Source organism: Salmo trutta, chromosome 9, assembly GCF_901001165.1.
Source record: "Salmo trutta chromosome 9, fSalTru1.1, whole genome shotgun sequence".
In the NCBI taxonomy this organism is placed as follows: domain Eukaryota; kingdom Metazoa; phylum Chordata; class Actinopteri; order Salmoniformes; family Salmonidae; genus Salmo; species Salmo trutta.
Window position 1 is genome coordinate 38,330,778 of NC_042965.1, and position 15,093 is coordinate 38,345,870.

The window sequence follows — 15,093 nt, forward strand, 5'->3', positions numbered from 1 at the left end:
ATAAAATCTTACACTAACCTTAACCCCAACCTTAACCACACTGCTAACCATATTTTCTCTTTTCATTAATGTTTACAATATAGCCAGTTTTGACTTTGCAGCTGGCCTATCTATGGGGAAATCACTCAGTTCTGCTTCAAGGACAAGGCTCATGACAATAAACGTCAACTTTCATGTTTTAATTGAAGAGCGCTTGTGGTCTGCATCCCAAATGGCACCCTATGCTCTACATAGTGCACTACTGGCTACGGGCCCTGGTCAAAAGTAGTGCACTACATAGGGAATATGGTGCCATTTGGGACTCATTCCCTGACTCTATCTTTATTCAAAGCACAGTGATGATCCAGGCTGCCCGCTTTTATCATTAAGTGGCTGGTGTTGTTCGACATTAACTTTCATGTTATCAGCTAATGTATAATCTAACTGAGCTTGGCTTTAGTTTGGAGTGCCTCCGTGCATATATATTAGAACAAGCCTGGCCAGGTGATTGTTATCCCCATTTATGACGGATCAAAAGTCTGCATGTTCTAACATAACATACAAAAACTTAGAGAAGCTTCTGGTAAGGTCAAGTAATAATGGACGTTTTGCTGCCAGAGATGTATTGCTTGCAGTGTATTCCTTGATCATAAATATTCAGATGTGTCATCACTGCCACTTGGGCTCCCGAGTGGCGCAGCGCTCTGAGGCACTGCAGCTCAGTGTTTGAGGCGTCACTACAGACACCCTGGTTCGAATCCAAGCTGTATCACAACTGGCTGTGATTGGGAGTCACATAGGGCGGCGCACAATTGGCCCATTGTCGTCTGGGTTTGGCCGGGGTAGGCCGTCATTGTAAATAAGAATTTGATCTTAACTGACTTGCCTAGTTAAATAAAGGTGAAATAAAAAAACTGTCAAAGTACAGTCAATTTTGAATCCTTACGTCTATCCAACAGTAAATGATTAATCAAATATGTCTTCCTAAATTGAGTACTCAGCATTGCATAAGTAGATATTATGACAGATGATGTGAGGGGCATGGAGAGCAGAGAGGAGAGAGGGGATTGGGTTGTGGTGCATATTGTAGCTAGAAGAGTTGGGCTGTGTAGAATAGCTGGTGAAACACTGCTGTGTTGTGTTGTTATTCTGTAATCTGGATTGTGTTGGGCTGTGTAATATTACATTGTTGGACTGTGCTGTTGTGGTGGGTTTTGTTGTATACTGTAGGTAGGTACAGGCTTGCTGGGGAAAAACTCTGAGCCTTGGGGGTTATTGTGTCAGGCACATGCACCGGCTGCTTCTCTCAAACCCAGCCTTCTGTTATGCTAATAGGGGGAAACGGCTTGGCCCTTTGTCCAAGACACAGAGAGAGAGAGAGGCCTAGAATGAGGGAGGGAGGGAGGGAGGGGGACACAGAGAGACTAAAAGGGAAAGAGACTGAGTAAGAAAATGAGAGTAACTAAAGGGAGGGAACAGAGTGAGGGAAATAAGACATAAAATAATAGGAGGGGAGAGAAAAAAGATCACGAGAGAAAGAGAGAATGAGAGAGAGAGCGATAGAGAGAGAGAGCGAGAAAGAGAGAGAGAAAGAGAGAGAGGGAGACAGATAAAGATAGAGGGAGAGAGAAAGAAAGAGAGAGAATGAAAGAGAGAGAGAAAGATCACGAGAGAGAAAGAGAAAGAGAGGTAGACAGAGAGATATAGAGGAGAGGAGAGAGAAGGTGTCCTACTCCCCCTGACCTACCCCCAGCCTCCCAACGTCACAGTCTGAGAAAGACAAAACAAGCTACCAGTCAGCTGGGCTCCTCACTCCGCACGCTCATCCATACACTCTCAAACCCACTCACTCACTCACGCCCACAAACCCAGACATATACAGTCAGCACACACTCGCCTCGGCTCTCAGATCTCATCCACCCGTCGGTGTGTGTGAATGAGTCCCTGTGCAACACGCTGAGAATCACTCCCTCACACACTACGTCCGTCACTGGCTCCTTGGCTCTGACCGGAGAGGAGGATTCTCCTGTATGGCCTGTGACTCTCTGCTCTAACTGAAGACTACCACACAACACAGAGCAGAGAGACAGGGAAGAGGAGAGGGAGAGAAACGCTACCCCCCTCAGAGAGAACAAAAAACAGCCTGACGGTGCAGCAGCAGCAGCAGCAGCAGTAGAAGAAGCCTTTGTCTTGTCCAGCTTGGTCCACATGCTCCCCCCAGTAGAAAGAAGAGAACAGAAGAGAGGAGAGGAGCAGCTCTGAGCACTGACACATTGACCTACTCTAGCAGGAAGAGAACAACGTTTGCTGTTTGCTGTGTTTCCCTGTGTGCATTCAGATTCAGTACTTGGACAGCTCCGGAGCGCTCCGCTCTCCAACACATTCCTGTAGTAGAGTATAGTATATGTGAAGTCTCCCTCGTCGAGACCCCATTCCCAGGGGCAGCCCTGGACCCCCAGCCCCAGCCACCCTTGGCTCGCTCCCTGGCTCCCTGCGCCCCTCTCCCCCTGGGGACAGCAGACAGCATGGCCAGCCTGGAGCACCAGTGGGAGAAGCAGCTCTTTGAGAAGTTCTGGAAGGGGACGTTTAAGGCTGTGGCCACACCGAGACCAGGGAGCATCATCGTGGCCAGCATCACCGCACGGAGGAGGGTAATCAGGTCAGTTATCTCTACAATTCAAATTTCAAAAGGCTTTATTGACATGACAAAAATGTCACATTTTTATTGCCAATCAACATTGTTGAACAATTCAACCATACAATACGCTCAATCTCTCAATTCCCTTAATTCTCTTCATCTCTCTCTATGTCAATAATGCAACTGTAGTTTTGTAAAATCAGGCTTATTTTGTACCTATGCGTATGATAGAATTGCCCACCTGTAGACATGCTAGTAGATATGAAAGATAAGTATGTAAAAAATGTTTGGGCTGTAGCTGAATCAAGCAAACAAGCAGGTGGTTAAACCTCTTGTAACTATGAGCACTCAGTAGACAGTCCAACACCAAGTGAATTAATAAGGAATTAAGATAGGGGTGTCAAACACACGGCCCACGTGGGGGACCAATCCATCATGCAGGTGGTGTGAGTTAAAATGTGTAAATACAATATTGCTTTTATTTACGATTATTTTTATTTTTGGGGGGGGGGCGGGGTGACTCAATATACTTTAAAACGGGAGTGCAAGTAGAACTAATTTCTTCCCGGTATGTGACCTCCTATATGCTGCGCATGCACCAACATATTTTATGTACCTAATCATAGAATTACGTATAGAATCCCTATTAATTCAATAGGATCTCTGTGGTCCTAGACGTCAATATTTGTTATTTAACTTTTAAAATGTGTTACCTTTTATTGTGGTATAAACACAACCAGTCATGATGTTTTCATCTGATTGTCAAAGGTCTCCTTTACTAGGCTAGTGAGCACGTTCATCTAGTCACAACATATATTCATCCTCCAAACAGTGGAGGATGGAAAAGGGACATCTGTTACACAAAACACCAGAAAGTCTAATGACATTTGGTGATTGTCATTAGGCCAGAATTTATCAGTCCACTTCTGTCTGGACACGTCTCGGTGTCGAGTGTTCTCATCGAACCACATCGCATTTTGGAGCGTAGGCTATACCACCCGTTTTCAAGTCCATTCGCTCATTTTTCATGCCTTGTTATATCCTAGAATTTTCTTAATGGTGTTTTCATTGTTGTTATTATTCATTATTGTGATAAGCTCATACGATAGGCTCACTATTTGTTTCCCCGGTGTCCGACCATACCACCTTACTTTGACCCCTGCTTTAAAATGACTAAAACCATATCAAAACTGTGAATAGATGATAATGGACTTCATACAGTTTATTGACTGTGTCCAGCTCACTAATAATCACTACATTCATACAGTTTATTGACTGTATCCAGCTCACTAATAATCACTACATTCATACAGTTTATTGACTGTATCCAGCTCACTAATAATCACTACATTCATACAGTTTATTGACTGTGTCCTGCTCACTAATAATCACTACATTTATACAGTTTATTGACTGTGTCCTGCTCACTAATAATCACTACATTCATACAGTTTATTGACTGTGTCCAGCTCACTAATAATCACTACATTTATACAGTTTATTGACTGTGTCCAGCTCACTAATAATCACTACATTTATACAGTTTATTGACTGTGTCCTGCTCACTAATAATCACTACATTTATACAGTTTATTGACTGTGTCCTGCTCACTAATAATCACTACATTCATACAGTTTATTGACTGTATCCAGCTCACTAATAATCACTACATTCATACAGTTTATTGACTGTATCCAGCTCACTAATAATCACTACATTCATACAGTTTATTGACTGTGTCCTGCTCACTAATAATCACTACGTTCATACAGTTTATTGACTGTGTCCTGATCACTAATAATCACTACATTTATACAGTTTATTGACTGTGTCCTGCTCACTAATAATCACTACATTCATACAGTTTATTGACTGTGTCCAGCTCACTAATAATCACTACATTTATACAGTTTATTGACTGTGTCCAGCTCACTAATAATCACTACATTTATACAGTTTATTGACTGTGTCCAGCTCACTAATAATCACTACATTTATACAGTTTATTGACTGTGTCCTGCTCACTAATAATCACTACATTTATACAGTTTATTGACTGTGTCCTGCTCACTAATAATCACTACATTCATACAGTTTATTGACTGTATCCAGCTCACTAATAATCACTACATTCATACAGTTTATTGACTGTATCCAGCTCACTAATAATCACTACATTCATACAGTTTATTGACTGTGTCCTGCTCACTAATAATCACTACGTTCATACAGTTTATTGACTGTGTCCTGATCACTAATAATCACTACATTTATACAGTTTATTGACTGTGTCCTGCTCACTAATAATCACTACATTCATACAGTTTATTGACTGTGTCCAGCTCACTAATAATCACTACATTTATACAGTTTATTGACTGTGTCCAGCTCACTAATAATCACTACATTCATACAGTTTATTGACTGTGTCCTGCTCACTAATAATCACTACATTCATACAGTTTATTGACTGTGTCCTGCTCACTAATAATCACTACATTCATACAGTTTATTGACTGTGTCCAGCTCACTAATAATCACTACATTCATACAGTTTATTGACTGTGTCCTGCTCACTAATAATCACTACATTCATACAGTTTATTGACTGTGTCCTGCTCACTAATAATCACTACATTCATACAGTTTATTGACTGTGTCCAGCTCACTAATAATCACTACATTCATACAGTTTATTGACTGTGTCCAGCTCACTAATAATCACTACATTTATACAGTTTATTGACTGTATCCAGCTCACTAATAATCACTACATTCATACAGTTTATTGACTGTGTCCAGCTCACTAATAATCACTACATTCATACAGTTTATTGACTGTGTCCAGCTCACTAATAATCACTGAGATGAAAGCTAGGCAGTCAAGGAGCATAGAAAATTCCAACAAGAAATGATGGATACAGGGCTATTTTTTCCACATTTTGACATAAGGAAATGTAACACATTTTCAGTGTGTAACTCGTTAAAGACCGAATGCAGCCCCTGGGACAAAATGAGTTTGACACCCCTGAGTTAAGGTTTCAATATGTCTACATGTTATATGTAGATAGAGGGTTACATAACAGAGAAAAAAACACATGACAGGCAGGCATATCAAGTAAACATGACAGAGGCTTCAGTAGAATTTCCCAATTTCTTTTAAAGGTTACATGCTTGTCTTATCTTCTCTCTCTGAGGCTCTGTCCCCTCCAGTGACATGGTGGCCATATGCCGTTGTCTCTCTGTGAAGTGCCACCGTGTGTTACGTATTCATGCTCCTTTTCACTGTGTGTGTATGTGTGTGTGTGCGTTTGGTTTTACTATCCTTTTGGGGACCGGAAGTGGGGACATTTCGTCAGTTCCACACAAGGAAAGGGGCTATTTTAGGTTTAAGGATTAGGTTTAAGGTTAAGGTTAGAATTAGGGTTAGAATTGTTTATTTTATTTATTTATTTCACCTTTATTTAACCAGGTAGGCAAGTTGAGAACAAGTTCTCATTTACAACTGCGACCTGCCAAGATAAAGCAAAGCAGTTCGACACATACAACAACACAGAGTTACACATGGAGTAAAACAAACATACAGTCAATAATACAGTAGAAAAATACGTCTATATACAATGTGAGCAAATGAGGTGAGATAAGGGAGGTAAAGGCAAAAAAGGCCATGGTGGCAGAGTAAATACAGCATAGCAAGTAAAACACTGGAATGGTAGATTTGTAGTGGAAGAAAGTGCAAAGTAGAAATAAAATAATGGGGTGCAAAGGAGCAAAATAAATACATAAATAAATACAGTAGGGGAAGAGGTAGTTGTTTAGGCTAAATCATAGATGGGCTATGTACAGGTGCAGTGATCTGTGAGCTGCTCTGACAGCTGGTGCTTAAAGCTAGTGAGGGAGATAAGTGTTTCTAGTTTCAGAGATTTTTGTAGTTCATTCCAGTCATTGGCAGCAGAGAACTGGAAGGAGAGACGGCCAAAGGAGGAATTGGCTTTGGGGGTGACCAGAGAGATATACCTGCTGGAGCGCGTGCTACAGGTGGGTGCTGCTATGGTGACCAGTGAGCTGAGATAAGGGGGGACTTTACCTAGCAGGGTCTTGTAGATGGATGGCACTGTGATAGACTCATCCAGTTTATTGAGTAGGGTATTGAAGGCTATTTTGTAAATGACAGTTTTAGGGTTAGGCGTTTGGGGTTAAGGTTAGGTTAATGATTTTTTTAAAGGAATCAATTGTTTGGTTCCAACAGAGGGTAAAACATACTTGTGTGTTATCTATTCATGCCTACTTTCATTGTACTATCAGCCCTCAGAGCAGACAGACATGCATACATACATACATACATACATACATACATACATACATACATACAGACATACAGACATACAGACAGACAGACAGACAGACAGACAGACAGACAGACAGACAGACAGACAGACAGACAGACAGACAGACAGACAGACAGACAGACAGACAGACAGACAGACAGACAGACAGACAGACAGACGAAAAACAGATGGGCAGACAGACAGACAGGCAGGCAGGCAGGCAGACAGGCAGGAGAAAAACAGACAGGGAGAGATATGTGACATCGTTGTATCAGTGTTTATCGTCTCCTCTCTCTCTCTCATCCACTTATCCTGATCCTCCTGTTCTAGCTGATCCCATCCTCACAATCAGACACGATCCCCCGGCACTGACAACTTTATCCCTCATCCTATCGCCCCATCCTGACCAAAAAAAGTACACACAAAAACCCAGTCTGGGGATTCACACAGTGACGTGCTGCCGTCAGGATGGGGCAGCACTTATCAACAGGAGACTCTCTCTGTCTCAAATTACACCCTATTCCTTTTCAAACTATTGAGCCGAACCGAGTCGAGCCAAACCAAGCTGTAATGAGCTGGCCTGGTTATGCATCCACTATAGTTTCTGGATCCATGCTGAAAAGGAAATGGCACAATATAGTGAGCAATTTGTATAAATATCATTATAAACTGGGTGGTCCGAGCCCTGAATGCTGATTGTCTGAAAGCCGTGGTATATCAGACCGTCTACCATTGGTATGACAAAACATGTATTTGTAATGCTCGAATTACTTTGGTAACAAGTTTATAATAGCAATAAGGCACCTTGGGGGGTTTGTGGTATATGGCCAATATACCACAGCTAAGGGCTGTATCTAGGCACTCTGCGTTGCGTCATGCTAAGAACAACCCTTAGACGTGCTATGATGACCACATACCACAATCACCCAAGCTGCCCTATTGCTTAAATAGTAATATCTTTTAGATACGGTACTAACACACAAAATAACTAACATTATGTCACGATCAACAGTGTAACAGTTCTGAAGTTCACGTAGATTGTAATTTCTCTAATAACCTTCATTGATGGCAGTGGTGTAAAGTACTTAAGTAAAAACACTTAAGTCATTTTTTGGGGTATGTCTACTTTACTATATATATTTTTGACAACTTTCACTTTTATTTAACTACATTCATAAAGAAAACAGTATACATTTTACTCCATGCATTTTCTCTGACACCAAAATGTTCAGTGGCTTGCAAAAGTATTCACCCCCATGGCATTTTTCCCATTTTGTTGCCTTACAACCTGGAATTAAAATATATTTTTGGGGGGTTTGTATCATTTGATTTAAACAACATGCCTACCACTTTGAAGATGCAAAATATTTTTTATTGTGAAAGAAACAAGAAAAAAGACAAAAGAACAGAAAACTTGAGTGTCCACAACTATTCACCCCCCCCCCCTTGGGGTATGTCTCTATAAGCTTGGCACATCTAGCCACTGGTATTCTTGCCCATTCTTCAAGGCAAAACTGCTCCAGCTCCTTCAAGTTGGATGGGTTCCGCTGGTGTACAGCAATCTTTAAGTCATACCACAGATTCTCAATTGGATTGAGGTCTGGGCTTTGACTAGGTCATTCCAAGACATTTAAATGTTTCCCCTTAAACCACTCAAGTGTTGCTTTAGCAGTATGCTTGGGGTCACTGTCCTGCTGGAAAGTGAACCTCTGTCCCAGTCTCAAATCTCTGGAAGACTGAAACAGGTTTCCCTCAAGAATTTTCCTGTATTTAGCACCATCCATCATTCCTTCAATTCTGACCAGTTTCCCAGTTCCTGCCGATGAAAAACATGCCCACAGTATGATGCTGCCACCACCATGCTTCATTGTGGGGATAGAGTTCTCGGGGTGATGAGAGGTGTTGGGTTTGCGCCAGACATTTTCCTTGATGTCCAAAAAGCTAAATTTTAGTCTTATCTGACCAGAGTACCTTCTTCCATATGTTTGGGGAGTCTCCCACATGCCTTTTGGCGAACACCAAATGTGTTTGATAATTTTTTTCTTTAAGCCATGGCTATTTTCTGGCCACTCTTTCATAAAGCCCAACTCTTTGGAGTGTATGGCTTCAAGTGGTCCTATGGACAGATACTCCAATCTCCGCTGTGGAGCTTTGCAGCTCCTTCAGAGATATCTTTGGTCTCTTTGTTGCCTCTCTGATTAATGCCCTCCTTGCCTGATCTGTGAGTTTTGGTGGGCGGCCCTCTCTTGGCAGGTTTGTTGTGGTGCCATATTCTTTAAATTTTTGAATAATGGATTTAATGGTGCTCCGTGGGATGTTCAAAGTTTCGGATATATATTTTTTTAACTCAACCCTGATCTGTAATTCTCCACAACTTTGTCCCTGACCTGTTTGGAGAGCTCCTTGGTCTTCATGGGGCAGCTTGCTTGGTGGTGCCCCTTGCTTAGTAGTGTTGCAGAATCTTGGGCCTTTCAGAACAGGTGTATATATACTGAGATCATGTGACACTTAAATAAAGTCCACCTGTGTGCAATCTAACCAATTATGTGACTTCTGAAGGTAATTGGTTGCACCAGATTTTATTTAGGAGCTTCATATCAAAGGGAGTGAATACATATGCACGCACCACTTTTCAGTAGTTATTTTTTGTTAAATCTTTTGAAACAAGTCATTTTTAAAAATGTATTTCACCAATTTGGAAGCTCTTGTGTATGTCCTTTACATGAAATCCAAATAAAAATCTATTTAAATTACAGGTTGTAATGCAACAAAATAGGAAAAACACAAAGGGGATGAATACTTTTGCAAGGCACTGTACTTGTTACATTTTGAGTGACTAGCAGGACAGGAAAATGGTCAAACTCATGCACTTATCAAGAGGACATCCCTGGTCATCCCTACTGCCTCTGATCTGACAGACTCACTAAAGACAAATGCTTTATTTGTAAATTATGTCTGAGTGTTGAACTGGGCCCCTGGCTATCCGTAAATAAAAAAACAAGAAAATTGTGCTGCCTTGTATGCTTATTATTTGAAACGATTTATACTTTGACTTTTAATACTTAAGTATATTTTAGTAATTACATTTACTTTTGATACTTCAGTATATTTAAAGCCAATAACTTTTAGAATTTTACTCAAGCAGTATTTTACTGGCTAACTTTCACTTTTACTTGAGTCATTTTCTATTAAGGTATATTTACTCAAGTATGACATTTGGGTAATTTTTACACCACTGATTGATGGTTATGTGTGACTCAGTTGATAGAGCATGGCACCTGCAATGTCAGGATGGTGGGTTCAATTCCCGCTGGGGCCACCTGTAAGAAAATGTATGCATGCGCTTCTCTGTAAATCATTGGATAAAAGCTTCTGCTAATTAGCATCTATTATAATAATTTGGTTTTGACACCCACTATCATCACTAAATGTTGTATCACACGGCCGTTGTGCACCTATTAAAGTGATTGTTATTTTAATGGTGATTATGGTGATCCATTTCACAGCACATGCAACATGCATGAGTAAATTATAAATAGGGCAATAATATGTTAACCTGATCCGATTCCTCTATTCACAAAATGCCAGTGATACTGTATTTATTTAAATATTTGTTTTGCGATTCAACATGTGGCTTGTTCAAAGGGTTATTTTCTATGTTGAATATTACAATGTAACTTCATTTTAGCCTGTTTGTTGACTCAACTCAACTCAATTCCCTCCAGCCAAAATGAAGGGGGAACAGAGAAACAGTTCTCTTGATTTCTGGATATATATAAAAAAATACACCCTCTAAATATACCATCTCTCTCTGTGTTGAACTGAGCACACACAAAACAAATAGTGGGAGTACCAGATAGGGGTTCTATAAAGAACCATAATCATAGGGTTCCAAGTGGAACCTCTATGGTGCTATAAAAAACCCTTTCCTAAGGTTCTATTGAAAAAGATTCTACATAGCACCAAAACAGGGTTCCGCTATGCTGCCCTACAAAGGTGACAGTGACAACAAATTTGGTCAAAAATCTTTGATCTGTGTTATTTAGTTTCCTGACACAAGAACAAGCCAGTTGATCAGAAATTGTATCAGTATCAGAAATTGCTGTCTGTCCAGACAGAAAAAGAGTTTGAAGTAAGATTTTGCCGCTAACAAAAATACGTGTTTACTGCGTTTCTGCCTTTGTAAGACAGTATGGTTTCCTCACATTCCTCAGGTTCCTCACTTTTTTTTGGCACTGAGCAAATGTCAGGTCTTCTAAACGCAAACTTGAACGTTGTGAAATGTATGTGCATCTTCTGGTGTGCCTTTACTGTGAACACGGAGGCTGTACCAGCTTTAAGTTACAGTAATAACAGTGGCCAAGTAGGCTACTGTGGCTATTTGATCATAATGTAGGCCTACCAGAGTGGCCTGCCATCAAAAACAATGGAGAAAATGCATCCCATAACATTTTAACATGGAAATAGCTGTTCTATAATTCAGCCTACAGTAGCAGCCAATGTGTGGTGTCCAATGTAGGTCTACACTCCATGAGACTTTTGGAAAAAATGTAGTGCTTGACATTAACCTGTTAACTGGCTTTTCAAAGATGGCTAGAAATGTACACTTTTTGTGCTCTTGTTGGAAGAAACCACTCCTCCATTGCTGACTAGAAATTAGCTATAACTGGGCTAATAACTCACTAACTAGCAAAGAATATGATCAAATGTTCACACACGTCTACATACAGCTCTCGCTTTGATCTCAAAACAAGCACATCTACTTGCGGCCACTCATGCTGTAAACACAGTCCAGTTCAAAGTGAATGGCACAGATCCATATATGGCAATGGGCTACTTGCATGTAGGGATACTGCAGCTCTGATTGGTTATGCCGCACTGGTCTGTGGAGTATGGGCTGAGATGTGCCAATAGAGCTGCAGCAATCCAATAGAATCCTACTCCGGCGCATTCTGCCTATAAGAAAATCTCTTGCATAGTCCGTTTTGCATTTAAGCCTTGCATAGTTTGTTTTGTTTCGGTATGCTGCATTGAAAGTGTTGAATATGGGCAATTCCCACAGTAGAGAGAAACGTTGATAGTTTTAACTAAAGCGGAAAACTATAAAGTTGAGTGAAGTTCAACTCGAGCTTCTGTGCGGCAGTCCCGGGGAACATTGGTTACAACCCTTTTTATGGTTCTTTATAGAACCTTTATGGATAATGGTTCTATAAAGAAACTTTCTCTGTCTGAAAGATTCTTTGTAGATAATTTTGAAGAACCATATAGGTAAAAAAAAATTCTTCCAGTCAGCTATATTGTTAAAATTCCATAAGTGTTATTGTGTTAATTGACAAGTTGAATCAGGTGAGCTACCTCTGGAACAGCTGGTGGTGCCCGAAATGAGAACAACTGACTGATTTAGTCAACCATTCTCAATTGACACAGGGCAACACTTGAGTCTTTAACAAGACACCATCATCACTAGCCATAGTCTTCTAGAGTATGTAAAGGCATAACACAAAAGATTAGATCAGCAGGAATGACACTCTCAATCGCAGTTGCACCAACCAAAAAAAAACTGTGCGTGAACCACGCCCCAAAATATTTTAATGAAACACCTCCCCTACATTTGAATTATCACTAAAAGATCAAAGAGACGTTTGTGAACTGTAAAGAACCATTACCCTTCCCAAAGAACCCTTTTGTGAACTGTAAAGAACCACTACCCTTCCCAAAGAACCCTTTTGTGAACTGTAAAGAACCATTACCCTTCCCAAAGAACCCTTTTGTGAACTGTAAAGAACCACTACCCTTCCCAAAGAACACTTTTGTGAACTGTAAAGAACCACTACCCTTCCCAAAGAACCCTTTTGTGAACTGTAAAGAACCATTACCCTTCCCAAAGAACCCTTTTGTGAACTGTAAAGAACCACTACCCTTCCCAAATAACCCTTTTGTGAACTGTAAAGAACCATCGAAGGGTTCAAAGGGTTATTTGAGTCAGTATGGTTCCACATAGAACCATTGCCCTTCCCAAAGAACCCTTGCGGGAACCCTCATTTTTTAGTGTGCAGTGTAACGGTGTCCTTATAGTGTCTGGGATAGCACCAGCGGATGCTGCATTAGTGGATGCTGGCTCTCTCTGCCTGTCTGTTCAGTTTTAGCCCTTCTTAAAGCTTGTCCTCCAGCTCCAGTGTCTCCTCTCCTCTCCGCTGCTCTGGAGAGGCTAACTGTGGCTAACATTGACGTTGATCCAAGCATCACAGGCGCGGAGATGACAGACATTTACATAGCCTGAAGAATAATTTTTCTGCTCTGTCATTCGCTACTTTAGTCTGAGACTGCCATCATTGAAGTTGTTTATGGTGACAAGGAGCACAAGATGAGTTGTACAAAACAAAGTCATCAGTGATTGGATTGTCTCTAACCAATCAGAGAATCAAAGCCAATGACTTATTTTCAAACCTCCACTTTACCCACATTCTGGCTCTGGCCCAACCCATCAGTTTGTGAACCAATCAGTAAGCCGCAAAAGTGTTCGCATTCAGTGAAGGGTCAGGGAGTTACTCAGATCCAGACACATTCTTAGGAAGAAAGTAACGCCCGTGGGTGTGGCGTAGCGATCAGCCAGAGCAAGGTGTCTGGGTAGCCAGGCAGACATTTACAACCAACCGAACAAATGTTCCAAATTTTTCCCCAGCCAGAGCACAGGCTGTCAATCAGACAGCTAACACTGTTAACATCAACCTATTTTGTTCTCTCGCTCTCTATCTCTCTCTTTATCTTTCTCTTTTTACACTTTCTCTCTCTCTTTCTCTCTCTCTCTCATCCCTCTTTATCTTTCTCTTTCTCTCTTTTTCCACTCTTTCTCTCTCTCTCTCACACACACTTTCTTTCTTCACTCTCTTTTTCCACTCTCTCTCACTCTCTTTCCCCATCCACAATGCACATAGACAACACAGGGAGATTGTAGAGGACTAGAGGAACATCCTCCCTGGTAGAGTGCTGTATGTACGGTATGTAAGTTGGTGATGCTCTGTCGCGTTCTGACGGTAACTGGGGAATGCTTAGCCCAACAGAACACATAGCCTCAGGCCTAGTTCCTCTCTTCACTTGCGCACTTCCTCTCTCTGTTTATCACTCTCTTTCTCCTGCTCCATCCCTCACTCTTTCTCTTGCTCTCTCCCCCTCCCTCCCTCTCTCCCCTTCTCTCTCTCCCTCTCCCGCTCTCTCTTTCGCTCAGAGAATCACCTTATTCACTGTGTATAACCGAGGGGTGATGAACAATCCTAGTGAACTCCTGGGAAGTGACAGTTAGTGTAGAACAGACAGAGATGGAGAGAGGAGAAGAGGGGGAGACAGAGAGAGATGTTTCATGTTCAATCAGTGTCTTCCCTCCTCCTTCCCCTTTTCCTGTCCTTTTTTTTCTTTTTCATTCCTCTCTCTGTCTTTTCATTCCTCTCTCTGTCTTTCATTCCTCTCTCTGTCTTTTCATTCCTCTCTCTGTCTTTTCATTCCTCTCTCTGTCTTTTCATTCCTCTCTCTGTCTTTTCATTCCTCTCTCTGTCTTTTCATTCCTCTCTCTGTCTTTTCATTCCTCTCTGTCTTTTCATTCCTCTCTGTCTTTTCATTCCTCTCTCTGTCTTTTCATTCCTCTCTGTCTTTTCATTCCTCTCTCTGTCTTTTCATTCCTCTCTCTGTCTTTTCATTCCTCTCTCTGTCTTTTCATTCCTCTCTCTGTCTTTTCATTCCTCTCTCTGTCTTTTCATTCCTCTCTGTCTTTTCATTCCTCTCTCTGTCTTTTCATTCCTCTCTCTGTCTTTTCATTCCTCTCTCTGTCTTTTCATTCCTCTCTCTGTCTTTTCATTCCTCTCTCTGTCTTTTCATTCCTCTCTCTCTCTTTTCATTCCTCTCTCTTTTCATTCCTCTCTGTCTTTTCATTCCTCTCTCTGTCTTTTCATTCCTCTCTCTGTCTTTTCATTCCTCTCTCTGTCTTTTCATTCCTCTCTCTGTCTTTTCATTCCTCTCTCTCTTTTCATTCCTCTCTCTGTCTTTTCATTCCTCTCTGTCTTTTCATTCCTCTCTCTGTCTTTTCATTCCTCTCTCTGTCTTCATTCTTCCATCGTTACTGGAGCATGAGAACCACAGACCCCCTCCCTCTCTCC

At 41.2% G+C, this 15,093-nt stretch overlaps 1 protein-coding gene across 1 annotated transcript in view; it reads left to right on the top strand.

Moving 5' to 3' along the window:
• Positions 1-1,780: 1,780 nt before the first annotated feature.
• The window catches only part of LOC115200513 (serine/arginine repetitive matrix protein 4), a 116,581-nt gene continuing 103,268 nt past the window's right edge, over positions 1,781-15,093 (top strand). The window contains exon 1 of the mRNA XM_029763638.1: positions 1,781-2,638. Within this exon, the coding sequence (XP_029619498.1) occupies positions 2,505-2,638 (134 nt within the window). The 5' untranslated portion in view covers positions 1,781-2,504. The remainder of the gene's footprint in view (positions 2,639-15,093) is intronic.